Source organism: Talpa occidentalis, unplaced genomic scaffold (genome assembly GCF_014898055.3).
Source record: "Talpa occidentalis isolate TD23 unplaced genomic scaffold, MPIMG_talOcc4v2.1 talOcc4.12, whole genome shotgun sequence".
Taxonomy (NCBI): Eukaryota; Metazoa; Chordata; class Mammalia; order Eulipotyphla; family Talpidae; genus Talpa; species Talpa occidentalis.
The window spans coordinates 94,072,946-94,098,663 of NW_023601212.1; the positions used below are offsets into that span (position 1 = coordinate 94,072,946).

The 25,718-nt window shown below is 52.2% G+C and overlaps 1 protein-coding gene across 1 annotated transcript in view; it reads left to right on the forward strand.

The window, feature by feature from the left end:
• ABCC6 (ATP binding cassette subfamily C member 6) overlaps positions 1-25,718 on the forward strand; it is a 40,925-nt gene that overhangs the window by 13,095 nt on the left and 2,112 nt on the right. Inside the window, exons 9-27 of the mRNA XM_037508080.1 lie at positions 854-1,031; positions 4,161-4,322; positions 4,991-5,083; positions 6,614-6,817; positions 7,980-8,126; positions 8,879-8,966; positions 10,368-10,443; positions 11,859-11,985; positions 12,175-12,351; positions 14,619-14,786; positions 15,232-15,403; positions 16,217-16,292; positions 16,746-16,866; positions 18,301-18,508; positions 19,731-20,041; positions 22,015-22,214; positions 23,869-23,995; positions 24,095-24,196; positions 24,632-24,778. Coding sequence (XP_037363977.1) covers positions 854-1,031; positions 4,161-4,322; positions 4,991-5,083; positions 6,614-6,817; positions 7,980-8,126; positions 8,879-8,966; positions 10,368-10,443; positions 11,859-11,985; positions 12,175-12,351; positions 14,619-14,786; positions 15,232-15,403; positions 16,217-16,292; positions 16,746-16,866; positions 18,301-18,508; positions 19,731-20,041; positions 22,015-22,214; positions 23,869-23,995; positions 24,095-24,196; positions 24,632-24,778 — 2,884 coding nt within the window. The remainder of the gene's footprint in view (positions 1-853; positions 1,032-4,160; positions 4,323-4,990; positions 5,084-6,613; positions 6,818-7,979; positions 8,127-8,878; positions 8,967-10,367; positions 10,444-11,858; positions 11,986-12,174; positions 12,352-14,618; positions 14,787-15,231; positions 15,404-16,216; positions 16,293-16,745; positions 16,867-18,300; positions 18,509-19,730; positions 20,042-22,014; positions 22,215-23,868; positions 23,996-24,094; positions 24,197-24,631; positions 24,779-25,718) is intronic.

Consider the following 25,718-nt stretch of genomic DNA (forward strand, 5'->3'; position numbering starts at 1 on the left):
GCAGTTCTTTCCTTGGCTGGGTTTCCTTCTTGTGTCAGTTGTGGGGTTGGCTGGGGACTGACTGGTCCTAGTTGGGACAGGTATTTCGACTCCATGCGGTCTTTCATGCTCCAAAAGGCTAGCTCCGGCCTTGTCAAAGGGCACTTATGCCAAAGAACTTGGCACAAAATCTGCATTTCCTCTGTTCTCCGAGGGCTAGGCTTGCAGGCAGCCCAGTGTCACCACCACTGTGTCTTTTTGACTGGTGGCACGGCCACTCCACATTCAAGGTGTGCCCTGTTGGCCAGCCAGGACTGCCATTAAAAAGTGCTACAGATTGGAGGGCTCAAGCAACAGAACTTTTTGGTCATGGTTTTGGAAGCCAGAAGTCCAAGTTCAAGGTTGTTTCTTTTGCGGCCTCTCCCCTGGGCTGGCTGAAGATGGCCACCTTCTCACTGGGTCCTCACCTGGTCTTTCCTCTGTATGTGTATGTGAGCCCCTGGTGTCTCCTCATGTGTCCACACTTCCTCTTCTAAGGACACTGATCAGAGTGGATTAGAGCCCACACAAGGGCTGCCTTTTAACTCAATCACCTCTTTAAAGGCTTGATCTCCAAATACACCTGCATTCAGAGGTCGTGAGAGTTAGGATTTCAACACGTGAATTCTGTGGGAATACAATTTAGCCCGTAACAGGTGGAAATAAAAACTCTCCTTTTGATTATCATTGCTGTAAAGTCACACTGAAAAGGAATGTGTACAGCGCGGAAAACAATGGTGACAGTTTTTGCAAACAATTGTCTACCACGTCATCTGACCCTCAAGACCTGCCAGGTTCTCACCAGTTGTAAATCCTCTCCCTCCCTCTCCCATAGCCTCTTTCTGGAGTTTATAGGTGACCCCAAGACCCCAGCCTGGAACGGCTATCTCCTTGCAGTGCTGATGTTCCTCACCGCCTGCCTGCAAACGCTGTTTGAGCAGCAGCACATGTACAGACTCAAGATGCTGCAGATGCGTCTGCGAACAGCTATGACTGGCCTGGTGTATAGAAAGGTGAGCCCAAGGGAGGTCTGTGGGCCTTTCCCTATCTCCATCCTGTCCTGATTTACATACAAACATTCTGCCTAGAAAGGTAACATCACTGAACTCAATGTCATCTGTACCTGAAAATGAATTCATTCATTACTTTACTAATAGTTGCTATTATTACTACAATTTCATCTTCTTAATTTTGTCGGTAAGACCCTGCATGATCTGACCCTGGCACCTCTCTGCCCTCATCATATCACCAACCTCTCTTTTGCTCACCCCCAGTACACAGGTCTCCTGTTAGTTCCTCAATAAATCAGGAATCAGGCACCCTCCCATCACAGGGCCTTTGCACCTGCTACTCCCACTGTCTAGGCACCTGTGGTTTGTACCCTGAGGAGCTCCCCCAAGGTGAAGTCTGAAACTGACACCATTTACAGGGGGCAAAGTAAGACAAGGAAAGAGGCAGACCGCTCCAGATTGATGCCTGGATGGTGTTAGTAAGTAAGAGAACTTACATTGAGGTTTGTCTTGGGGGCTGCAAGGTGAACAGATGCCCACAGGCCTACTGCCCACCAGACTCTTCATATAGGGATTTGGTCATTATAGGCCATAATGGGATTTGGTCATGTTCACCACCCAGATGGTCCACATCACTCTCAAGGCCGAGTCCTTGAAGTACCCTGTGCAGGAGGGAACTGGGGCCAGAAAACTGGGGTGAAGCGAGGAGCCTCCCACTGCCTGGGGGTCCAGCTCAGAGGTGACCCAGAGGCCACGTCTTCTCAGTGACCTACTCCAGTACGCCTTTTCCTCAGTTCTTCGTGTGATTAACTTCCACTCATCCCTAATGAGGATAAAGGGGTAACCGTGCCCAAACTGAGAGAGTGGACTCCAGCTATGGGACCAGGCAACCTGCTTAAGGTGCAAATGAGCCCTGGCCCACGGGGAAATTGCATCTGGGCTGGATTCTGTCAAAGCACCATGAATGCTGTTGAGCAGCCACGACTGGGGCTCCTCTCAGGATGCATGACGTTACTCCTGTGGGGTCTGGAGCATCGGCCAAGGCCAACCCCATCCCCTCTGAGTCTCACTATCTCACACCTGAGCTGTGACCTGGGGGACAGGGAACAGGTCCAGAATGGCCAAATGGGCAGTCCTGCCCGCTGCCCCTGGGCATTCTGGGGCCACGTGTGGCCTTTCCAGCCTTGTTAGTCCCCATGTTGAGACTGAGAGGCTGAGAGCATTGTTCTTCCCAGTCCCTGCCTTTCCAGAAGCCTCCTGACAAGCTCAAACCCAGCTCTACCGTTTGTGTCTGGGTTCCTGTGATTTTTTATATGTTGTATCTGGTGCTTTGCCTCTGCAGCTCGCTGAGCCCAGAGGGACTGCTCTTGCCAAGGCTAGCCGATTCCTGGAGATAGTAAATGATTCACTTGAGAGCACGCCTTGCACACGCAAACCAACCAATCCAGCGCTCACGCCCCAAGGACTGTTACACTTTGGGCCACTGTCCCCTGCCCTTATCACTCCAGGTCACACCAGACCACTAGGGACAGAACAGTCTCTCTGCCCCAGAACCTGTGAGATGATTCAAATTTGCCACCCTCCGTCTGCTTGCCCCGCTTCAAATGCTCCTTCCTGCAGAAACCTCAGAAAAGGCTCTTGCCCACATTTCCCCCCTGCCTCTGCCTCCGACTAGCCCTGGTGCTTCTCCAGCACCCCCACCCCTAAGGCAAGAGGTGCCCCTCCTCTTGAGAGCTGAGTGTAAAACTCTCTTCTCAGTGGATAATAATAATAAAACACGTCATCACGGCACGCATTGTAACTGCCATTAAAGAATTAACTATGGAAGTCGTTATCTTACCTTGTCCCCCAGCCTAGACCCCGCCCCGGGAAAGCAAGGCCCCTGTCTCTGTTGCCCACCGCTGTATTCTCAGTGCGAGGCCCAGAGCTTAATAAAGGTTTGGCCAGTTTAGAAAATTCTTATGTTCCACCCATCCCAGTTCACTCCTTCAACCCCTCACACAATGGTAAGAGGATGGCACGTAGGATTTAGCATTCATTGCTGTCAGAGGTCCATTGCGACCACAGGCTTGGGGCTGCCAGGTTGGTGTCTGAGAGGCACCCCCATGTGTATGTGTCGGGGGTGGGGGGGCGGCGCCTGACTCCCTGTCTGCCTTGGTCATCCTGGCTTCCATCTTGCCTCAGTCACAAAGAAGCCCCCTGACCCTGGGCCAGCGGGTGTGGACTGCCCTGTGCCTCAGTTTCCTTCACTGTAAACTGGAGTTAGCAATCCTGTGTCTCATTGATTGTGGTCTTAGTTTCTCCCACTTTTCTAACATGTCTGAAGTCAAGATGTATCTTCTTCTTCTTAACTGGCATGGCGGTTTCCCTAGTGATATAAAAATATAGCACTTTTGGGCCTCCCTGGTGGTGCAGGGGTTAACGTCTCAGCACCATGAAGCTATCTGCAGCCACTGCAGCACAGAGTTTGATCCCTGGCCAGGGAGCTACCCACATGGCGCAGCAGACCTCTCCTGCCTCGCCTGCTACTCCCCCCAGCAGTGTATTTCAGTAGATCTGCAGGTTCTGCTCTCCACTCTGTCTCTGATGAGTCCTCTCACCCCCCACACCTCTGGCCTACACCGCAGAATATTTATGCATATTTTAATATGCATAAATAAATAAAATATGCATAAATAAATAAAATAAATCTTTAAAAAATTAATGGCACTTCAGTTTGAAATACGCCCTTAGAAGGAAACACAGCAGTGCCCGCTCATAGAAAGTGGTGAAAATATTCACCTGCCACAGTGCCTACCACATAGTTGGCCTCAGCAAATGACCACCACCGGCAGCGTGAATCCAGAGACTTTAGGTGCTGTGTTGTTATTATTGCTCCAGGGTTCTCTTTTTTATCATCTCCCTGGAGTCTCACAAAGGCCACAGGAGGCTGGTTTAGGAGACTCTCCCAGCCTGCTCTGCAGGTGAGTGAGTGAGGCTCGGAAGGCACAGAGCCCTCCACCAACAAGGATGACAGCTCGGACCCAGGCCCGGGGGCCTGGCTAGCTCTCGTTCAGTCCTCCCTGGGCCTCCTGGCCTGCCCCTTGCCAGGTCCTATACTGCAATTCAGGTTTTGTTCCTCCTGCCCCGCAGGTCCTGACTCTGTCCAGCGGTTCCAGAAAGGCCAGCCCGGTGGGGGACGTGGTGAACCTGGTGTCCGTGGACGTGCAGCGACTGGCCGAGAGTGTCCTTTTTCTCAATGGGCTGTGGCTGCCCATCATCTGGATCATCGTCTGCTTTGTCTACCTCTGGCAGGTATGCTGGGCGGCGGCTGTGGCTGAAGCTGACTCCCCCCTCTTCTCCTGCTAGTCCTCCATCTCCCCCTCCTAACCCTCCTCCAGTTCACAAGGGTTTTCCCACCTGGCTGTGGGCTGGCGGCCTCTGGCCACTTCCCCACAGAGCCACTGTGTGGCACCATTGCTGCATGAATAAACTGGCTTCCTCTTGCCAAGAGGAGAAAATAGCTCAGGGCTGAGAGAGCTTTTGAGATCCTGCTGGAGATCATTGCGGTGGGGCCCGTTCTCTAGACAAGCCCCACCCCCCCTCCAGTCTGTGGTCCTCCCTCCTTCCTTCTTTACCTAATTCCCCCAAGGTCACACCAATATCAGGGCCAGGACTTGAACCTAGAACCCAATTCCACAGGCCCGGCTTCAGCGGGGCTGGGTACACCCTCTGCCCCATCTAGATGCTCCACCCTTAACTATCCCCCCTCCTGACCCCCCCATCTGTGTGAAGTGCGTCATGCCCGGCCTCACATAGGAAGCTCCACCTCCCCATGACAGTAGCTGCCCTCATCAGACCCCCGATACCCCTCTGCCCTGGCACCCAAGTCTGGACCTCCCTCCAGTTCTGCCCAAATCCCATGGGGTTCACAGCTGGGTTCCTGGAGGTGTCGCATGACATCCTGCCCCCTCTGTCTCCAGCTTCTAGGACCCTCTGCCCTCACCGCCATTGCTGTCTTCCTGAGCCTCCTCCCTCTGAACTTCTTCATCACCAAGAAGAGGAACCACCATCAGGTTTGGCATTGAGGAGACGAGACTCACCAGGCAGGAAGAGCAGGGAGAGCCCATGGGCCCTGGAACCACCTCGAGTGCAGAGAGGGAGGGTGGGGTGGGCAGAGATGGGGCGGGTGTGGCTTTGCCCCCCGTACCTCTATCTCTGGGGACGGCAGCTCCTTCCCTCAGCCTCCAAGGCAGGCCAGCGTGGGTCAGCCTGGACACCTCCCTTCTCTGCCCATCCAATCTGTCAGCAAATTTGTTGGTAGCGCCTTTAAAATGCATGCATGTTGCCTTTCACCCTCAGGCTTTCCAAGCCCACTGCCCTCCACCTGGATTGCTGCACTGACTCCCTCTCCAGGTCCCCTGTACCCGTGAAATCCAGACAAATGTGCTCCCCACTCTGGTCAGAATCACAGTGGCCCCCATTTTCCTCAGAGCGCGGCCCCCAGGCCCACCATGATATGGCCTCATGCCCTCCCACACCCCATCACTTCCCACATGGCCTCCCCCATCCTCCAACCTGTCCAAGGACCTTTGCCCTGGTGTTCTCTCTGCCTGGCACACCTGGCCCCAGGTGTCTCTGCCTCCCTCCTGCACCTCCCTGAAGTCTGGGCAGCTTCTCCTCACCAACAACTCTGGTTACATCTCAACACACCACCACCTCCTACAACTTTTTTTTTTTTTTTGCTGTAATTGAGGTAATGTTGGTTTACAACACTGTGTTCTAGGAATAGAGTTGTTGCAGGGCAACCCCAATGTGAAATGGGTTGGCCTGACCGTGGGTCCTCACACATGCACTTAAAAGGTTGACCACAGGCACACACAAAAAGGGTAATAAAGGGTTTATTTACAAAAAGGGGAAATGAAGAAATGAATAACTCAGGGAGAAAGAAATAAATTGGTGAATGTGTCCTACCAGTTCCACTGAGCTGGAACCCCAATAGCACGCTGAAAACCTGCGAAAAACCAAGGCCCCCACACAAGGCCCACATGTCTGGTTATATACCAAGCCTGGCTGCTTAACTCCACCCTCAGTTCCCAGCAATCCCCACTTTGGTGATGATGACGTTATGGGATTTGCAGTCCTTGGTGTCTTGGATCTCTTTGGTCTGGTGGGGGGGGCCCACAAAACCTCTTTGTGGAGTTTGTTCAGGACAGCCTAGCCCCCCAACAGAGTCACGCCTCCTCAAACGTCTCTTGGTGGGCCACACCAAGCCCACCACCAAAGTGCCAATAACTCTCCACCACATTCTCTGCATGTTTAGCACCTTTTCACCCTTTCAGAAGTAGCTCACTGTTACCCCCACCTCCAAGAAGCCTTCCTGATCACACCATCCTAGGTCAGGGCCCTGCCTCTATTCCTTGGACTTTGGGCACAGCTGCAAATGGTCCAGGAGCAAGGTGACGGTGGTTTGGACCAACATTGTGGGGAGATGCCTGGTCTAGAAGTAGAATCCACAGGATTTGTTGACAGGCAGATTAGTTGCATGGAAGGAGAATTCTAGACTTGTCCTTGTCTTCTCCCCCTCTTTTTCCTTCTGGTCCCAGGAAGAGCAAATGAGGCAGAAGGACTCCCGAGCACGACTCACCAGCTCCATCCTCAGGAATGTGAAGATGATCAAATGCCATGGCTGGGAGGAAGTCTTTCTGGAAAGAGTCCTGCGCATCCGGAGCCAGGAGCTGGGTGCACTAAGGACCTCTGGCCTCCTCTTCTCTGTGTCTCTGGTGTCCTTCCAAGTGTCCACATTTCTGGTGATGTCACCCTGGTTTCCTGGTGGAGTGTGGGCTGGAAGGGGATGCAGGGGGTGATGAGGTAGGCAGAGCCCTGCAGATCCTGGAACCCCTCTTTGCAAACCACCCATCATAGCACACCTCGCCTGCATCCTGCTCTCTCTGGGGGCCTGTTTTCTGCAGAGGTAGCTTATCATCAATCATTCCCTGAAGATGTCAATGGCCACTAAGGTGTGTGGTTTTTCTAAAAGCTCCAGGCATCTGGAACCACAGCCTCAGCTGTCACAGAGGTCAAGGAGGGAGGTGACAGCTTTGGGGAGCTGCAGAGGTAGAACCCCAAGTCTACCCTACAGCAGCACCCACCAACTCAGTGCCTGTCTTGTCCTCCACCAACTGACTCCACAAATTGCTATGGGATTAACCATCCTAAAGCACAGCGCCGACTTCTGTCATGCTGTCACAAACAAACCCACAATCACCCACCAGTGCTCCCAGAATAAAATCCAAGCTCTTCATCAAACATTCAAGGCTGGTGACAAGTGAGTCTTAAACCATCATTTCTGGAAAGATCTAGAACCACAGGGTCATCTGCTATGACACCAGACATCATTGACACAATCAACCTCAGAACTGCCCAGTACTATGACTTAGAACCTGAGGGCTCCCCAGAGAGGATGCCTGGGTCACCATAATACCATGTGACCATCACACTGAGTAATCATCATGCTGAGTGACCATCATTCCAAATAACCCTCATACTAAGTGACCATCACACTGAGTGACCACAATGCCACATGACACCTAGAACCAAAACATCACCTACATCTAGAACAGCACCACAGCCTAGTGACATCCGGAACCACAGAGCCACTGCTGGCTAAGGCCCCACGTGCTGCTGATCCCTGCAACTTCAGTCACCTTCCAAGGGATTCTAGAATCACAAGGCCTACACACATCTGGAACCACAGAAGTGCTACCAAGATGGAAAACCATGGTGTCCCCCATGGGAACCCAGAATTTCTGATTCCTGGAAGAGGGCAGCACATACACTCCTTCCCTTAATAGCAGAACTGGGTGAGCACCTGGGTGGAGGGTGGGCTGGGCCACAGGGGCCCTGGAGGTCCAGCAGCTCACCCAGCCTCCCCGGCCACACAGCACTCAGGGTCACCCCATGTCTCCCCAGGTGGCACTGGTTGTATTTGCCATCCACACGCTGGTGGCCCAGGAGAACGCCATGGACGCCGAGAAAGCCTTTGTGACCCTCACTGTCCTCAACCTCCTCAACAAGGCCCAGGCCTTTCTGCCCTTTTCCATCCATTCCATCGTCCAGGTGAGGCAGCAGAGAGCAGGTGGTGGGGGGGGGAGGCCTGGAGGCCTGGGGTGGAGGCTGTCTTGGAGAAAACTTACAGGGGTGTGGTGGGCTGTGCCCAGACTCCTCCCACCCAGTCAGTAGAGGAGGAGAAAGAAGGGCAAAGACATGGAGCAGGAAGGAGCAGGAGGCCAGAGCAGACAAAGGAGGCCTCCGAAATGCGGACAGGGTTTGTCCAGAGGGTAAGGGGCTGCAGCAAACCCCCACCAAATACACAGCTCACTGGTCCCCCAATTCCACATGCAAGAATTCATTCCAGTTTCCGTTTTATACAAAACAATTTAAATTCTCTCCCTTTGCTGTCTCTACTCACATTTTACCTTCTTGATGTGATGAGATGAGAGAACAATCACCTGACGGAGCCACCAAAGCTTAAATGGCCGCCTCTAGGGCTGGGAGTGAGGAGAGCACCCCCAGGTGGTCAAGTCTGGAATCACTCTGATAATGGCCAGATGGTGCTGTTGCAAGAGGCACCATCCATCTCTGGGCCCTGTCTGCAGAACGCAACTGGATCCTTCCAGTTATGCTAGTTAGCGGGAGATGGTGGGAGCTCACCACCTCCATGTACCTCCTTGTCTGCAACCTAGAAAGCGTGGTGCCAGTGCCTTACAGATGTGCAGGGCCCGACAGACACACATGCTAAGGCACTGCCACCCCAAGCCTGGGTTCTGGGTGCTTGCCAGAGCCCGTGACCTGGCCTTTGTTTTCCCCAGGCTCGGGTGTCCATCGACCGTCTGGTTTCCTTCCTCTGCTTGGAAGAAGTTGATCCTGGGGCTGTAGACTCAAGTCCCTCCAGATGCCGTGAGTGCTGAGGCAGCAGGAGGGATGTGTGAGGGGAGTATGGGGGGCCAGCAGAAAGCCAGGGTCCCAGCTCAGGGCTCTGCCAGCTGTGGATGACACCATAGATCATGCCATCAGTGTAGAAATTGGAAATAGACCCGGGGGTGCCACTTTTGGCCAGTCATTCACACCCCACAGTTAAAGAACAAGCTCACCCAGTTAGAACCCCGAGTCCTGTGATCACAAATAAAAACTGGATCACAATAAAATCACAAATATAAACACAGGGTTCCTAGGTAAATTTGAATTTCAGATGCCAATATTATTCAGTAGAAGCATATCCCATGCAATACTGGGGATATACTTATAGTAAAAAATTATTTATTATTGACCTGAAATTCAAATTTAACTTGGCATTCTGCATTTTTCTGCAACCTTCCCCTAGAGGCCACCCAGCCCAGGGCTGTGGACTGCTTGTTAGGTTTTAGCTGCTCAGGAATCACCCAGTGGAGATTCTGACGTAGTGGTTTGAGCCAAGGCTTGAGGGTTTTGTATTTTCAAATCTCTTTCTTGGGGATTCTAAATGTCTGCTCAGGGTCAAAAACCACCAATCTGGTTCCTCTCTCAGTAAATAGATGATTTATCTGAGATTCAGAGTCATAAGGAGACCAGTATCTCCAGTGAAATTAATAACACTACCTTCACTCTCCAAAGCCCCGAATTAAACAATACATGGTATCAGAAATCCACTAACTTTTTTCACAAAGTGTCGGCCTGCACATATGTTAGGATTTTACAGGTCACATGGTGTCTGTCACCACTGCTCACCTCTGTCCTTGTAGTGGGAAAGCGCCAGAATGAGAATCCCCTGGTGAGTGGCTATGACTGTGTTCCCCTAAAATTCTTTTTTTTAATTTTATTTATTTTTGCTTAGAAGAAGTGGGGTGTAGACCAGAGGTGCAGGGAGTGAGAGGATTCACCAGAGACAGAGTGGGGAGCAGAACAGGCGGATCGACTGAAATACGCTGCTGAGGGGAGCAGCGGGGAGACAGGAGAGGTCTGCTGTGCATCTGGGTCACCAACCTGACCGGGGATCGAATTCAGGCTGTAGTGATAGCTGATAGTGCTGAGACTTAACCCCCTAGGCCACCAGGGAAGCCCGTCCCGTAAAATTCTTTATAAAAATAAGCAGCAGTGGGGATCCAGCCCCTGGGCCAGGGTGGCCAATCCCCTGAATTATATAGTAATCATCTGATTGGGGGGTGGGGACTGTGACCACCCAGGTCACACTCAAGCCAATGTGTAACAGGACAGTTTCTCGGTAGCGAGATCTGCTGCTTCCTTCTGGGGCCCGTGCAAGGGCTGAAGGATGCGGCAGCCAGGCAGGAGCGTGTGGCATAACTGGCCTTTTGTGCCCTGCAGCTGTCGGGGAGGACTGCATCCGTGTACGCGAGGGCACCTTTGCCTGGACTCAGGAGAGCCCCCCCTGCCTGCACAGGTACAGACTGGCTTCCTGTCACCACCTTCCGGTTTATAGAGTGAAGAGGCGAGAGGCTCCTGCCACTTCCCACATGAGAGAAGAGCTGGTGTGGGTTTCCAGCCTGCAGCTGGACGGTGGCTTAGCTTGGGCCAGTGATCTGCTGGGGAGACCCCAGGCCCAGCCCTGACACAGAAAGTTTGGGGAGGGCAGGAGCTCCTGTTGATGGGGAACAGGGCATCCAAGCTTCCGTCAGCAGGAGAAGCTCCTCTGCTCCCAGGCTGGCCGAGATGATGCTAAGGGAGGCCTGGCTGGGAGGATCCCCAAGCATAGCCCCGTCAGCCTTGCTGGCTTCTATCTGTGTGTAGTCCCAGATCATTGTCACTTCTAGCTCCCAACTCCTCGGCTGTATCTTGTGGCAGAAAACCCCAGCCAACCCCAAGCTCCCTGAGAAGGAATAAGTCTGGATGTGTCTAGAAGAGCTTTGTAGGCAGTGGGCACTGCCAGTGCAAAGGCAGGAGTTTGCCTATAGGCGGGGTTCTTCCCCCAGCACTATTGACCTTTGAGGCTGGATAATTCTGGGGAAGGGGAGCTGTGCTGCGCATTGTAAGATGTTTAGCAGCACCCCCATTAGCTACCCACTGATTCTAATAGCAGTTGTGACAACTAAAAATATCTCGAGGCTTGCCAAATGACACCTAAGGGTGCAAGCCCTCCTCATTGAGCCCCACTGCCCTGTTGTGCTTGAGAAGCAGGGCACCCAGACAGAGCAATGGAAGGCGGGTATGGTTGAGGACCTTAGCTCTTTCCCTAAGTGAGATGGGACTGCGAGAGGCTTCAGCAGTTTTAACAGGTCCCTCCCTCTGGGTGGAGGAGGGCCTGCAGGACATAGATGGGGCAGGCGGCATGGGCTTCAGAAGGCAGGAGAGCAATGGGAAGCCTGTTGCAGCAACCTCAGCAAGAGGCGATGCTGGTTAAACTCTCCTGTCATGATAAACTCTGTGTGCACATGTGTGTAGGTGCATGTGAGGTATGAGTGAGGATGCATGATTATGTATGCATGTGTGCACGTGCAGATGTGTGTGCATGCATGTATACATGTGGGAGGCATGTTCATTAGTTTATGCACACATGCCCATGGATATCCGTATACATCGTGTGTGCATTTTTCTGTGTGTGCACACACTGTATGCTTGTGTGATGTGCATATGCACATGTGCTGTGTGTATGTATATGCAGATATCTATGTCCATGGGTGCATGTGTTTGGTGTCGTGCATTGTGCCCATGCACACATGTGTGTGGGACCATGCGTGAGCATATGTGTGTTCACATGTGCAGCAGGAGAGGGAAGGGTTGCCCTCCACCTCCTGGATGACTGCTGTGCTTGGGGTTTGCCAGCTGGACCCTGACACGCCCCCCTACCCCTGTTGCCAGGATAAACCTCAGGGTGCCCCAGGGCTGTCTGCTGGCTGTTGTGGGTCCAGTGGGGGCAGGGAAGTCCTCCCTGCTCTCTGCCCTCCTTGGGGAGCTGTCCAAGGTGGAGGGATCTGTGAGCATCAGGGTGAGTCTGCACCCCCTGCCCATCCACTAGACTGCCCCCCTCCTAAGAACCCCATTCACAGCTGCTCCTCTTCATTCACTCTCTCCACCTTCCACCTCTCACCAAGAACCCAGCAGCTCTGCTCCTCCGAAATCACTCCTACCTCTGTCCCCACTGGCCTCTTGATGGCCAAAGCGGGTTGTGTTTTAGGGTCCCGTGGCCTATGTGCCCCAGGAGGCCTGGGTGCAAAACACATCCGTGGTGGAGAACGTGTGCTTCAGGCAGGAGCTGGACCCGCCATGGCTGGAGAGAGTCCTGGAGGCCTGTGCTCTGTGGCCAGATGTGAGCAGCTTCCCTGCAGGAGTCCACACCCAAATTGGGGAGCAGGTGAAGTTCTCAGGGTCTTCTTGGGACAGGGAAGCATTGCAGCTGGAAGGAGAGGGGAGTAGAGAATGGGGGAGAGAAAGGGCCCAGCTCAGGACCAAGCATACAGTAGATGCTCAACAGTTAGATATTAATGTGTGAATGGTTGGAAACAAAGGGAGTCAGAGAGACATGGAGGGATTGGTGAGGGCTCTCCAACAGTTGGAATAAGGAGACCTGGGCGCCTGCCCTACCCTCCCTGCCTTTCTGGGTGACATAAGTCAAATTGCTTCCTCCCTCTGGGCCTCATTAAAGGGTTCTGGGTAGAGATGTCAAAAAAAAAAAAACAAAACAAAACAGGATACGTAAGTCTGGAACTAGGGATTGGGCAGGAAGCAGCTAACTATGACCCACAAGTCAGCTCAACTTCTGTCTTTGCAAATAAAGTTTTACTGAGACATGACCATGCACATCCCTTCACCTGTGGTCTAAGGCTGGTTTTGCATGACAAGGGCAGAGATGAGCAGTGGTGATGGGGACCAGGGACCCACAGAGTTGAAAATGGTTACTCTCTGCCCTTTACATGAAGAGTGAGCCCTGGATGAGGCAACTGAGAATGGAAAACTGGGAGTTAAAGTTAAGGAAACGAGTGAGATTTTTCTGGCAAGAAGGAGAGAGGGCCAGGAGAGGGTTTGGAGGTGCCCTTGTGTGAGCAGAGCCAAAAAGAGTAATAAAGAGGGGCACCAGGGGGCCATTTTGGTGGCACAGGGGTTAAAGACAGTGCTATAGTCACTGCAGCACAAGTTCGATCCCTGGCCAGGGAGCTGACCCACATGGCACAGCAGACCTCTCCTGTCTCAGCCGCTGCTCCCCTCAGCAGTGTATTTCAGTCAGTCTGCCTGTTCTGCTCCCCACTCTCTGGAGAATCCTTTCACTCCCCACCCCACACCTCTGGCTTATACCCCAGTTCTTGTGTGCATAAATAAATAAACCTTTTTTTTAATTTAAAAAAATTTTTAAAAATAAAGAGGGGCACCCAGGGTGGAAGATGAGGTGTTATGGTGGCCAAGGGAAGAGTGTTTCAGAAGGAAGAGGGTCCTTACTGCCTCATGTGCTCACTCAACATGTGCTCTCTGGACCCCCTCCTCCCACTGTCACCCCACCCCTGGTGGTGGAGGCTCCATCCTTCAGAGCTCGTGGTGTCATTCTTGATTGCTCTCTTTCATATACCCACACATAATCCATCAGCAAATTCTTTTGGGTCCACCTTCAAAGCAGACCCCGAATAATGTTCTGGCCTCATCACCTCTTGCCGACATTGCTGCAGTGGCCCCGGCTGGCCTCCTTGTCCCTGCCCCTGATGCGCTCATCCCAGCACAGCAGCTAAACTGATTCTGTTCATACATAGTTCAGGTCATGTCCTTCCTCTATTCGGAACCCACCAGGGTCTCCTATTGCCCTCAAAGTCAAAGCCAAAGTCTTGACCATCACAGACAGGCCCCCTGAAATGTGGTCCCAGTATCTCTCTGACCACATCACCATCCTGCTCCCCTTTCCTGCTTCACTCCAGCCACATGGATCTTCCTTGAACATCCCAGCCACGCTCCTACCTCAGGGCCTTTTACATCTGCTCCTCCCCCTGCTTGGAAAGCTCTTCCCCCGAGTCCACATGGCTCAGCCCTCACTCTGCCAGATCGCGAGTCAAATGTCACCCTCTCAGAGGGACCTTTCCTGACCACTGGGCATAACACAGCCACCCTGATCATGGCTGTACTCTCCCCACCGCCCCCCTGCTTTATGAAACTTATGGCACAAAGCACCATTGATAGGTGGAAAGTTCATTTGTTTGCTGATGGGCTGTCCGCCTCCCACCCTACCCTCATTAGAATGACAGACCCATGACAGCGGGGGCTGTGTTTGTTCATTGCGTGTCCCCGGAGCCTAGAACACTGCCGGCCAGGTATATAGTCACCCTGCAGTAAATAGGAATGGGCTGAATGAATGAATGAAAATAAGGACTAAAGAGCTCCCGCTGGATTCGGTAGCAGGGAAGTAATTGGTATCCTTGAGGAAGGTGGTATCAGTGGAGAAGTCACGTGCCAGGGTGAGCGCAAGAGGCACGGAAGGCACAGACTACAGGCTGGCAAGGGGAGAGGCAGTCCTAGGTGGAGGCTGCAGGGGATGTTGACTTGGGAGTAAAGCAGGGAGGTGGCCCTGGAGGCTGGCACCTCCCTCTGTCACATTGGCCTCTCCAAGCAATAGAGACTCAGGTCCCCCTCTCGTGGCCACAGGGCATGAACCTCTCCGGGGGCCAGAAGCAGAGGCTGAGTCTGGCCCGGGCCGTGTATCGGAAGGCTGCTGTGTACCTATTGGATGACCCCCTGGCGTCCCTGGATGCCCATGTCAGCCAGCAGGTCTTCAACCAGGTCATCGGGCCCAGCGGGCTGCTCCAGGGAACCGTAAGTTTGGGCAGAGGAGTTGGGGGTTCCAAGCCCAAGGCAGAGAAAGCCCTTCTGGTCCAGTCCTAACCCACGTCTATCCCACCACTGCCCTCCTCGAGTGGGATTTTCCTCTTTGCAATGGTCAGCTTTTGCTGTGGCAATGCTATGTAACAAACAGCCCCTGAATCTCAGTGGCCACGACAGCAGTGACTTCTTGCTTATGGGTCTATGGTTCAAGCTCTGCCTCGGATCCTGGGCCAGGGCCAGGTGAACTCTGTGTCTCTTTGTTTTGAGACCAGCAGTCCCTCTCTTTCTCTTTGGAACATGCTGTTTTCAAGACCAAGGGTGGGAGCACAAGAAGGGGTGCTCTCTCCACTCTGAACCCAGAGACACTGCCCCTATCCCCTAGTACTAGAAGACTGATCAAGCACATGAGAGTAATTCCCACACCTTCCCTGCCCAGACACGGATCCTGGTGACCCACACGCTCCACGTCCTGCCCCAGGCTGATTGGATCGTGGTGCTGGAAGATGGGGCTGTCGCAGAGATGGGTTCCTACCAGGAGCTTCTGCACAGGAACGGGGTCCTGGTAGGCCTTTTGGATCGAGGCAGACGGCCAGATGGAGGAGAAGGAGGTACTGGGGCGAGGCTTGGCTGCTTCTCTGTGATTCCTGCCACCCTGGGGAGAAGATTGCATGGGCCCCCTGATATGGGTGCAGCAAGGGTGACACCCCTCCCCCATGGTAGAACCCAGGCAAGCAGACAGCTCTTCTGAGAGGCCACCCATCTCCCTAATAAGCACCAGTGGTACCATTTATGATCCAGGGGCTGTGCAAAGTGCTTCTAGAAACATGTGCTGTTTCATTTGACCGACACAGCCCCCGTGAGAGGCGTGCAATTATTGCTACCATTTTATAGATGAGCAAACAGCAGTAAAGATGAGCAAACAGCAGCAAAGAGCAGTAAAGACACAGGCTCTGCATCTTCTGAAAGCATCAGTGAACACTGGCCCCTCTGGTTAGAGCTCTGAGTATCGATTCAGGGTCACCATCATGGAACTTGAAGATGAGGCTCACCCAGCCTGGGGAAGTCAGTGGGGGAGGTCCCTCCTGGGGGACATGACACAAGATTAGGAGGTCTCTGGAAATGAACATTCCAGTACAAAGAACTGATTATGCAAGACTGCCAGGGGGGGCTGCTGCAGTTTGACTTTGTAAAGTGCTTGTTGATGTTTTCCAAACCCAGTTTCATAGCAGGTGCTCCATTATATTTGCTGAGTGAATGAATGAATGAATGACTAAGGCTCTAGGAAAAGGGAAGGTTGAGATAGGGTGTAGGAGCCAGATCAGAGGAAAAGAATGTTCAGGCAAGTAAAGTCTGTATAGCAGGTGGGTGTCAAAGCAGGCACCTGACCCCCAATGTGTGACAGGATTCCCCCAACCTTGCAGAAACGGAAGCCACAACTGATGCCGAGGACCCAGGAGTCTCCACTGGAAGCAGGAGGTCTGTGAGTGGACCTGAGGGGTGAGTTCACTGTGGCACTTAGCTTGGGGCGTGCCCAGGCTAAGCTGTATCAGGGCTGCCCTGAGACCTGCTGCATCACAGGCAGGTCGGGTGTGGCCAAAACTACTCAACTGAGCACCTGCTGAATACCCACCCTGGTGCTCGGCTATGCAATAATTCACCAACTGACAATCAAATGACCAAAATGATGAAGTCCCCAGATGGCCAGTTTTGTGAAATGGCCTTGGAAGAAATCTTGCTCCATGATGGGATAATAGATGGTGTTTACATGGGTACCACAGAGGGAGGCACCTAGTTGGTGCTCAGCAAGTCAAACTAATGAATGAATGAGTGAACAAGTGAATGAATGGCTGGAGAATGTGACCCCAGAGGTCAGCAGCAACCTTGAGGGTTGGGCACACATACCCCACAGGGAAGGGACACTGATATGTCTTCATTTCCTCTAAATGACAGGTCCATGAAGTTAGTCCCTGAGAAGGACAGCACCACTTCAGAGACCCAGACAAGGGTTCTCCTAGGTGACCCCAAGGGAGCAGGGCAGACGACAGGAGAGGACAGCGTGCAGTATGGCAGGGTAACCACCAATTGCTCACTCTGTATCTGCTGCTGTTGTTGTCCAGGGGGCTCAAGATCTCCCACCAGATGCAGAATTCAGGGAGAGGGGGACTCATTTTATTGAGCATCTACTATGTACCCAGTAAGATTCTAGACATTTCACTTCCTAATGATCACAGTCACATTTATAAAAAAAAAAATACTGATGCTAGCTCCATTTTAGAGATGATGAAACTGAGGTCTTAAAGAGTTTAGGGACTTATCTGTATTCTCAGAGCTAGTAAGCGACTAGGCTAGGACTCAAATCTAAGCCCACCCAAATCTGAAGCTTAAACTATTTCTATCATCTATGCGGCTTTGGTCATCCATTCACCTACCTATTCACTCCTCTATCCATCACTTTCCCACCCATTCACATGCCCACCCCATCCATCCTACTCACCCAATAATCCACCCAACCGCTCACCCAGTTTTTTACCCATGCATCCATCCATCCATTTATCCACCCATGCCCCCACAGACCCATTTGTTTCTTCATCCATCCACCCATTTACCTACAATCCACCTGCGTATTGACCCAGAAAACATTTACAGAACTGCCACTATGTGCCAGGCAAGGTTGCCCTGGTGGAAAGTCCCTGCACCTAGTGGGGGAAGACAGTCAGCAACTAGAATAATCAGCAAGGTAATATTGATAGTGCTAAATGTTATAAAGAAATAATGAGAGACATTGAGCTGGAGATTAATCAATAGTCAGGGGCCACTTAGATGCTTATTCTGCTGCTTGTTCTGTCTCAGAGGATACTCTGAGGACTGATATTTAACTGAAGGATGTGAAGGAAGCAGCTCTGTGAAAAGCAAGGAGAAGGCATTCTGGGAAGAAGGAACAGCAGGTGCAAAGGGTCTGGGGCAGGAAAGAACTTAGAGTTCCAGAGAAAGGGATCCGATGAGGCTGGCAGAAGGCGAAGAGGAGGTAAGGTCAGAGCAGTGGACAAGAAGTTTGGAATTTCTTTTAAGAGCATAAGAAAGCCATGGTAGATGGGGTCAGATTGTGGTTTCAAAGAACTTCAGATTTTTTAGGAGCTGGCCCATAAGCAAGTGGCTTAGCATCTCTTGGCCTCAGTTTTCTTTTCTGTAAAATGGAATTTATTGTGGGACGAGAGACGCATGCCTGTCCCACAGTATGTGTTCAATAAATCACTGCGAAGTCAGTGCCACAGTCTGTCACTTTTAAAGCTCCCATAGGCCCTCTGGGGGTGCTAAAACAGAAGGGGGTCCTGCCCAGGTGAGGTCTGGAGGGGAGATAGTGCTCCAGGTGACAGAGTGAGAGAGGACCCTTGAAGTCTGCATGCCGGTGTACCCTCTGCCCCACTGGCTTGTTTAGGAACCCTCACCTGGTCTTGCCCTTTCTTTCCCCTGGGGCGCTCCTTCTGCCCCCCTCCATGTGCTACAGGTGAAAGCCGCCATGTACCTGACCTACCTGCGGGCTGTGGGCACCCCACTCTGCCTCTACGCACTCTTCCTCTTCTTCTGCCAGCAAGTGGCCTCCTTCTGCCGTGGCTACTGGCTGAGCCTGTGGGCGGATGACCCCGTCATAGCTGGACGGCAGGCGCAGGCAGCCCTGCGGGGCTGGGTTTTCGGGCTCCTGGGCTCTCTCCAAGGTAACCCTCACCAACCTTTCTACCAGCCCCCACCAAGTGGGGCTCAGAGTCCCTGCCCACCCATCTGTGTCCTCCCTCAACAGCAGTGCAAAAAACATCCTGGATTCAGCCCTTTCTCCTTCAGTCCTATCAGTTTTCACCTTGTCTATTTTGATGCTCTGTTTTTAGGCACATAGCTATTAAGAATCGTTATTTTTTCTTTATCATTTTGTAAGGCCTGTCTTTATTTCTGATGATTTTTCCTAAAAATAGCATAGCTACTAACTGTATATCTATAAGATACTATGTAACTATATAGCTCAAACTAATTTAAGTAACAAAAAATTCATTGGTTCATGGGCTTGGAATTCGCAGTTAACTAGCTTCAGGTGTGGCTGGATCCAGGTGTCCAAACAAGGCTGAAGGAATGGTTTTGTTTCCTTACTTGATGTTAATTTCCTGTCCAGCCACGTTTCTCCCCTCAGAGCTCCAGCTTGGTCACCTCAAAAAAAACAAGCTCCTCTTTCCCAAAGTCCTAACAAAGTCCCAGGTCTCACTCTCATTGGCCCACAGTGGGTCACATGTTCATTCCCGAACCTTTTGCAGTGGTCTGAATCAGCTAGGTTGAAACTTGCTTCACCCTGCTCCCGAGCCAGGGAGTGAAGTTAGCCGCTTTCCAAGCATAGATGGGAGGGAAGTGTTCATACTCACTTCCTCGAGCTCCCATGAAACAAATTACCACAAACTTAGTAGCTTTAAACAACAGAAATTCATTCTTTCGCTGTTCTGAAGACTGAAGTTCAAAATCAAGGGATTGGTGTCTCTTGGTGACTCTGCCAAGAGGAAGAATCCTCTTGGATTCCAGCAGGGACCCTTGACCTTCCTTGACTTGCACAATCTCTGCCTCTGTCTTCCTATCATCTTCTTCTCTCTCTGTCTCTTCTTATAAGGGCACAGCTTATCCTAAGTCCAGGATGATTTCAGCTCAAGATCTTTCACTACTAATATCTGCAAAGTCTCATTTCCAAATAAGGTTATATTCTGAGGTTCCAGATGGATGTGAACTGGGGGGGCACTTCACCCCACTGCAAGGTGGTCCCATCAAGGGATAATCGGGTGGCCAGATCATAAGACAGTCATCATGGGGGGGGAATAAAAAGGTGATGGGGGATCCCTACCCAAAGCTCCATAGGGAGGCTCCTGAGGATGTCCAGCCACGTGCTGACACCCCCTCTCTCCCCAGCCATCGGGCTGTTTGCCTCCATGGCCATGGTGCTCCTCGGGGGGGTCCGGGCATCCCGCCTGCTCTTCCAGAGACTCCTGTGGAATGTGGCACGGTCTCCCCTTGGATTCTTTGAACGGACACCTGTGGGAAACCTGCTGAACCGCTTCTCCAAGGAGACAGACACGGTGGACGTGGACATCCCAGACAAGCTCCGGTCCTTGCTGATTTATGCCTTTGGGCTCCTGGAGGTTAGCCTGGTGGTGACGGTAGCCACCCCGCTGGCCGTGGTGGCCCTCCTGCCACTGCTGCTCCTCTACGCTGGATTTCAGGTAGGGAGGGGTCAGGGAGGCTCCTGGGGCCAGGCGAGATCACCTCAGCCAGCCCCCTGTTTCCAGAAAAGTCCCCAGAGACAGAGATATGACAGCTTGTGTCTGACACCCACACACTCATCTCTGTCTCCCAAACAGTCACATCAAGTTTCTTAATATCTCAAGTTTGCCCTGTGACTACGAACCTGGCTTCCTCTTCTCCCATGTCCTGGGAACCAGAAGCCATTGTCCGGTCTCCAAGTCTGTTAGATTAGTGTAGACGCTATCAGTTGCCAGAGCCAGAGGTCCACTTAAACTAGCTTAAACAAGAGAACAAAATGAGTGGCTTACATTTCCAGGGAGCAGTGGGCTCTCCAGGACACTGTCATGCTCCATAGCTTCGCTCAGTGGTTCTCAAAGTGTGGTCCCTGGACCAGCAGCATCAGTATCACCTGGAAGCGTGTTAGAAATGCCTATTCCCGGGCCCCGTCCCAAACTTGCTGACACACTGGGGAGGCAGGGCCCAGCAGTCTGGGTTTAAACAAACCCTCTGGCTCATTTCATGCACGCTAATGTTGGAGAACCAACCGCTTAGTTCTGCTTGGGCTAATTTTACTCACATCCTCTTTCCAAGGGCGGCAGGTCAGATGGCCCCTGGCAACCCTGTAATTCTAGGAACCCTGCCCCGCACTTAGCAATCACAACATAAAGAACTCTGTCTCAGGCTCACTGTTCATGTGTGAGTCCCACAGAAGATGCTAGACCTTTCTGGGCATTTTCATCCCTGAATTAATTACCATGACCAAAGAGATAGTATCCTCTGACTGGTCAGCCTGCATTTGCATTATGGGATCGCTCCTACAAGATCACTCCCATGGGATCACCCCCATGGGATCACCTCCACGATCAGGTGCCATGATTGACAACACCACCTGGAAATCAGAAACAAAGTAGAGAAAAACCACAGTCACCACTGTCCCCTACAACTATCCCAGGTCTCCTGTACCACTTCGATTTGGGAGGGTCTGGATTTGGGAGGGTCTGGACTTGGGAGGGCCTGGACTTGGGAGGGTCTGGACTTGGGAAGGGGCTAACCTGTTGAAAGCTTTGGAGTCAGGCAGAGGTGGCTTTGAACACCAGACCCCATAGGGATTTGGACCAACTGCTTAATCCCTCTGCCCACTGCAATTGACACTGAAGCCCACCTCACCATTACAGCAGGCCCTTGAACAGCATAGTCAGGACCTCACGTAGTTGACAATCATAGCTGACTTACAGTCAGTCCCCCTGAATGTAGGTTCCACATCCCAGGACTCAGCCAACCAGTATCCGCAATTGGTTGAATCTACAGATTTGGAACCTATGGATAGAAAAAGTTCACATGTAGGCGGAGCCACGCAATTCAAACCCATGTGTCCAAGGTCAGCTGTACCGAGATACTACTTGTAAAGAGCCTCACCTGCAGCCAGGGGGTACTGAGCAAATAAATGCAAGTTGCCCCTGCCTGCCAGGTGTGCACACCTTGCTACCTGCCACCAAGTAGCAACACTTATTATTTGTGCATCATTGTGGCCCCAGCACTGGCATGGAACCCTCAAGGTAAACAAACAAATTTGACGTGACCAACTGCCTCCCTCACCGTTGGTGGCTTTGTTCACTCAGTGACTGTCCACAAGGGAAGCAACTGGCCTCTGAGCTGAGAATTGAGACATTGTCACTGGGCGGGTGGTCCCTCTGTCCTGGTTGTACTAGATCACCCCAAAGACTTTTTAATGCTAAGGCCAAGGCAACACCTTCAGAGATTCTAATTCAGTGATTCTGGGGTGGGGCATTACAGGTTTTGGGGCCCCAAAAAGGGGAGCAGCTGGATGTCATACAACAAGCTGGTAATAGAGTCTAGTCAGAAAGCCTAAGTTCCCCAAACTGGGCTGCCTAAGTTCCCCAAACTACCTCTCTGTATCTATGATTTCTCCCTCCCTCCTTGTCACACCCAGAGCCTGTATGTAGCCAGTTCGTGCCAGCTCAGACGCCTGGAGTCCGACAGGCACTCGTTTGTGTGTTCCCACGTGGCTGAGACGTTCCAGGGCGGACCAGTGGTCAGGGCCTTCCGGGCCCAGGGTCCCTTCGTGGCTCAGAATGACGCACACGTGGATGAAAGCCAGAGGGTCAGTTTCCCTCGGCTGGTGGCCGACAGGTAGGAAGCGTCTGGGGGCAGACAAGACCTGTATTCCATCTGTGTCCCCAGAGAATGAGCTAAGGTCCTACAGTGTGGCCAGAGAGGTCAAGTGACCTGCCCAAGGTAACACAGCAAGTTGGAACGAAGATGAGGCTACTCCCCAGAGGTGTAGTTGGCTCCCACTATGAGTAGATGGAACCTGGCTTGAGGGGTTCCCAGCAACAGGTGAGCAGGAGGTAAAGATGTCAGCAAAAGCCTCAACAGCGACATGGGCCTCTGTTGCCTTGGTGATAAAGCAGCTATAAAAGCATCCTTAGCCTCCTTTCTGTACTAAGCAACAATAAGACACAAACTCTCAGCACCGAAAGACAGGGGTTTAGATCCCAGCTCTGCAACTTACTAGCTGGGTGGTCTCAGGCAAGTTACACAACCTCGCGAAATCTCATTTGTCAAAATAGGATTGCAGTTATGGAGTGGTTATGAGAACTAAATAAATCACTCAGAATGAATGCTTATACTGTGCTGACTCCATGCCCAGCACTTTTCTGAGATTTGTGCATGGATTAATTTATTTATTAATCCATTAACAATTAAACAAAGAGCTGGGTGCATCTTTGTTTATTAGTTAATTGGTTCTTCAACAAGCACTACTTCTTGGGAAGGGTGCATGCTTTCTAGAATCAGTCAAGATAATGAATGAATTTGACAATTCCCTGCCCCACATGGTGGGGTTATTTGAAAGAGTGGATGTTATATGTAATAAAGCCCAGAGCTTAAAAAAAAAAAAAAAAAAAAAAAAGCCCAGAGCTTTCTGAAGACAGTAATTTTTTTTTTAAATAATAAATTTTATTTTTATATTCCCCCATACAATTGCAAAAGCCCCATTCTGACCCCAATCCTTCCCTTCCCGCCCCCACTGAAGACAGTAATTTTTATGTTTGGTTCATGACTTTGTCTCCGGCACTTCAAACATACACAGCACACAGTAGGTGCTCCATAAGTATCTATTGAATGAATGATTGAATAAATGATAGAGTAGGACTCCAGTAGAAAGGATGTGTCCTTATTCATCCATTTAACATCTACGTGTTGAGCACCTACTATGTGCTGAGTCCCGCGCTATGTGCTGGAACTGAGCCATGAATGAGACAAGTTGCCAGCCTCATGGGACCCATGATCTACTGTGGGAGACCGGTGGTCAAGAACTGATAAAATAGTTCAATTATAAACAGTGATACCCGCTGTGAAGGAAGTTAGCTGTGATGCCTAAGGGAGAAAAGGAAGGCGCAATCAGGCTCTTGGCGGAGGTGACAGTCGAGATGATGTGCATGAAGTGAAGCTGTTGGTCAAGTGAAGACAGAGATTGGGTTCTGGCAGAGAAAACACGAGGGCACAAAACTTGATACAGCCCGGAGACAGAAAATGGACAGTTAGAGGGAAGCTTTACTCGAGCACCTGTTGTATGCCACCTCGGCGCCAGGCACTGTTGAAACAGGACATCGTCAGCCTCCCCCATCCGCCAAGCTTATGTGGGGTCTGGGTATGGACACCACTGCGGGGACTCCCCAGGGCACTGGAGCGGGCACAAAGCCCTTTCCTTGTACCCACAGAAGTGGGTCCCTCCGATGAGGACCCCCATGCTGATCCCACTATTCCCTGCCTCGCCTCAAAGGTGGCTCGCTGCCAACCTGGAGCTGCTGGGGAATGGGCTGGTGTTCGCGGCTGCCGTGTGCTCTGTGCTGAGCAAGGCTCACCTCAGCGCGGGCCTCGTGGGCTTCTCCGTCTCCGCTGCTCTCCAGGTACTCCCGATGCCCCTACCTGGGCTCTGGGCCACTGGCACACGGGCCTGGGCCGATGCACACCTGCGGGTGGCCTCGCTGAGTCTGCTGCTTTGCCAGGTGACCCAGACGCTGCAGTGGGTTGTTCGCAGCTGGACCGACCTGGAGAGCAACATCGTGTCCGTGGAGCGGATGAACGACTACACCCGCACACCCAAGGAGGTGACAGGCGGGAGGTGGGGGCAGGGGGGGCCCCATCTGAGACTCAGCAGAGGCAGGGGGCCAGGGTCCACATGGGCTTTGGTGGCCCCCTCCACTATAGGCCAGAGTCACAGCCAGGAACTCGATGGCTAAGAGTGTGGGGTCTGGAGCAAGGTCAAACGCTGCCTGGTTCCTTGGCTTGGGAAAGGCAGGGTGCTCTGAGTGACGGGAAGGTGAGAAACAGCAATGCCGCAGCACGTCGCAGCCACACAATAGCAGCAGTATAGAAATAGAACAGTAAGTGACGGGACATTGCAGAAACAACCCTGTAAAGCAGCAGTGAAAATGCCCATTTTACAGCGTGGACGCGGGTAACTGAGGCCCAAAGAGATGGACCATGTTGGGAGATGCCTGTGAGAAAAGTTCCTTTGACCCAGTGTCCCCCTCCTGCCCCAGGCACCCTGGAGGCTGGCCACCTGTGCAGCCCAGCCCCCCTGGCCTCGTGGGGGACGGATCGAGTTCCGGGACTTGGGACTGAGATACCACCCTGAGCTCCCGCTGGCTGTGAGGGGTGTGTCCTTTGAAATCCACGCAGGGGAGAAGGTGAGTGGCTCTCCTACAACTCTCCCCACATGCAGGACAGGCCACAGGGCACCAGAGCACCTCAGGGTCGCAGCCAGGCTGGGCTGAATCATCCCAGAGTCCTAAGCACCAGCTGCCTCCACCACATCCCACCTGGGTGTCCTACCTAGTCTTCAGGCCCACTGCACCCTAAATTGAACTTCATCATCTTCCCCAAATCTGTACTCGTACTCTCGGTTTTCCCGTCTGTAAAATGGGAATAATATCGACCTCAGAGTGCTGCGTTTACTTGGGTTAATCACAGAAACGCCTTGAAACAATGAATAGCTTTTAATTCTTATTTGCACCTTTACGCTGCATTTTCGTCGGCCATCAGCCCTGTAAGGAAGCTGCTAGTACAGTTGACACCTTTCTCCTTGCACCCCCTCCCTCCCCCACCAGCTGAAGAGTAGCACTTTCCTGCTCCACTGCTGCAGTCCAGAGCTTGCTCGTAGAACGTGCGTGTTCAGCACGCTGTGCTAAAATGAGGTTTGCTCAGTCTTACTATTTCTAAGACCAGATGATGAGGCTTTGGGAGCAAGAACTCTAAATTCTGTGTCCTGGAGCCTAAAGGGTGCCTCTCAGCAGAGCGACCCTCATGTCTCATCGTTCATTAAACAAATAATGCTGACCCTTCCCCCAAGGGTGAGAAGCTGATGGGCGCAACAACAAGCAAGAGAGACAGGGCAGGACAAAGGGTGGGGGCAGCGGGGTGGAAGCTGGAGGTCGGGGAGAGACGGATGGACGCAGGATGGGTGGAGGAGTCAGAGGGGGCGGCCAGGGGCGGGGGCGGTGGGTGGTGGTCTGGGGACGCATGACTGAATAGGACGCAGAGGAAGCAAGGTTGGGAGGAGAAGACGGGCAGGACGGAGAGGAGCGTGGCCAGCAGGACGGCGCGTGTGTCGGGCGAGGAATGGACGGC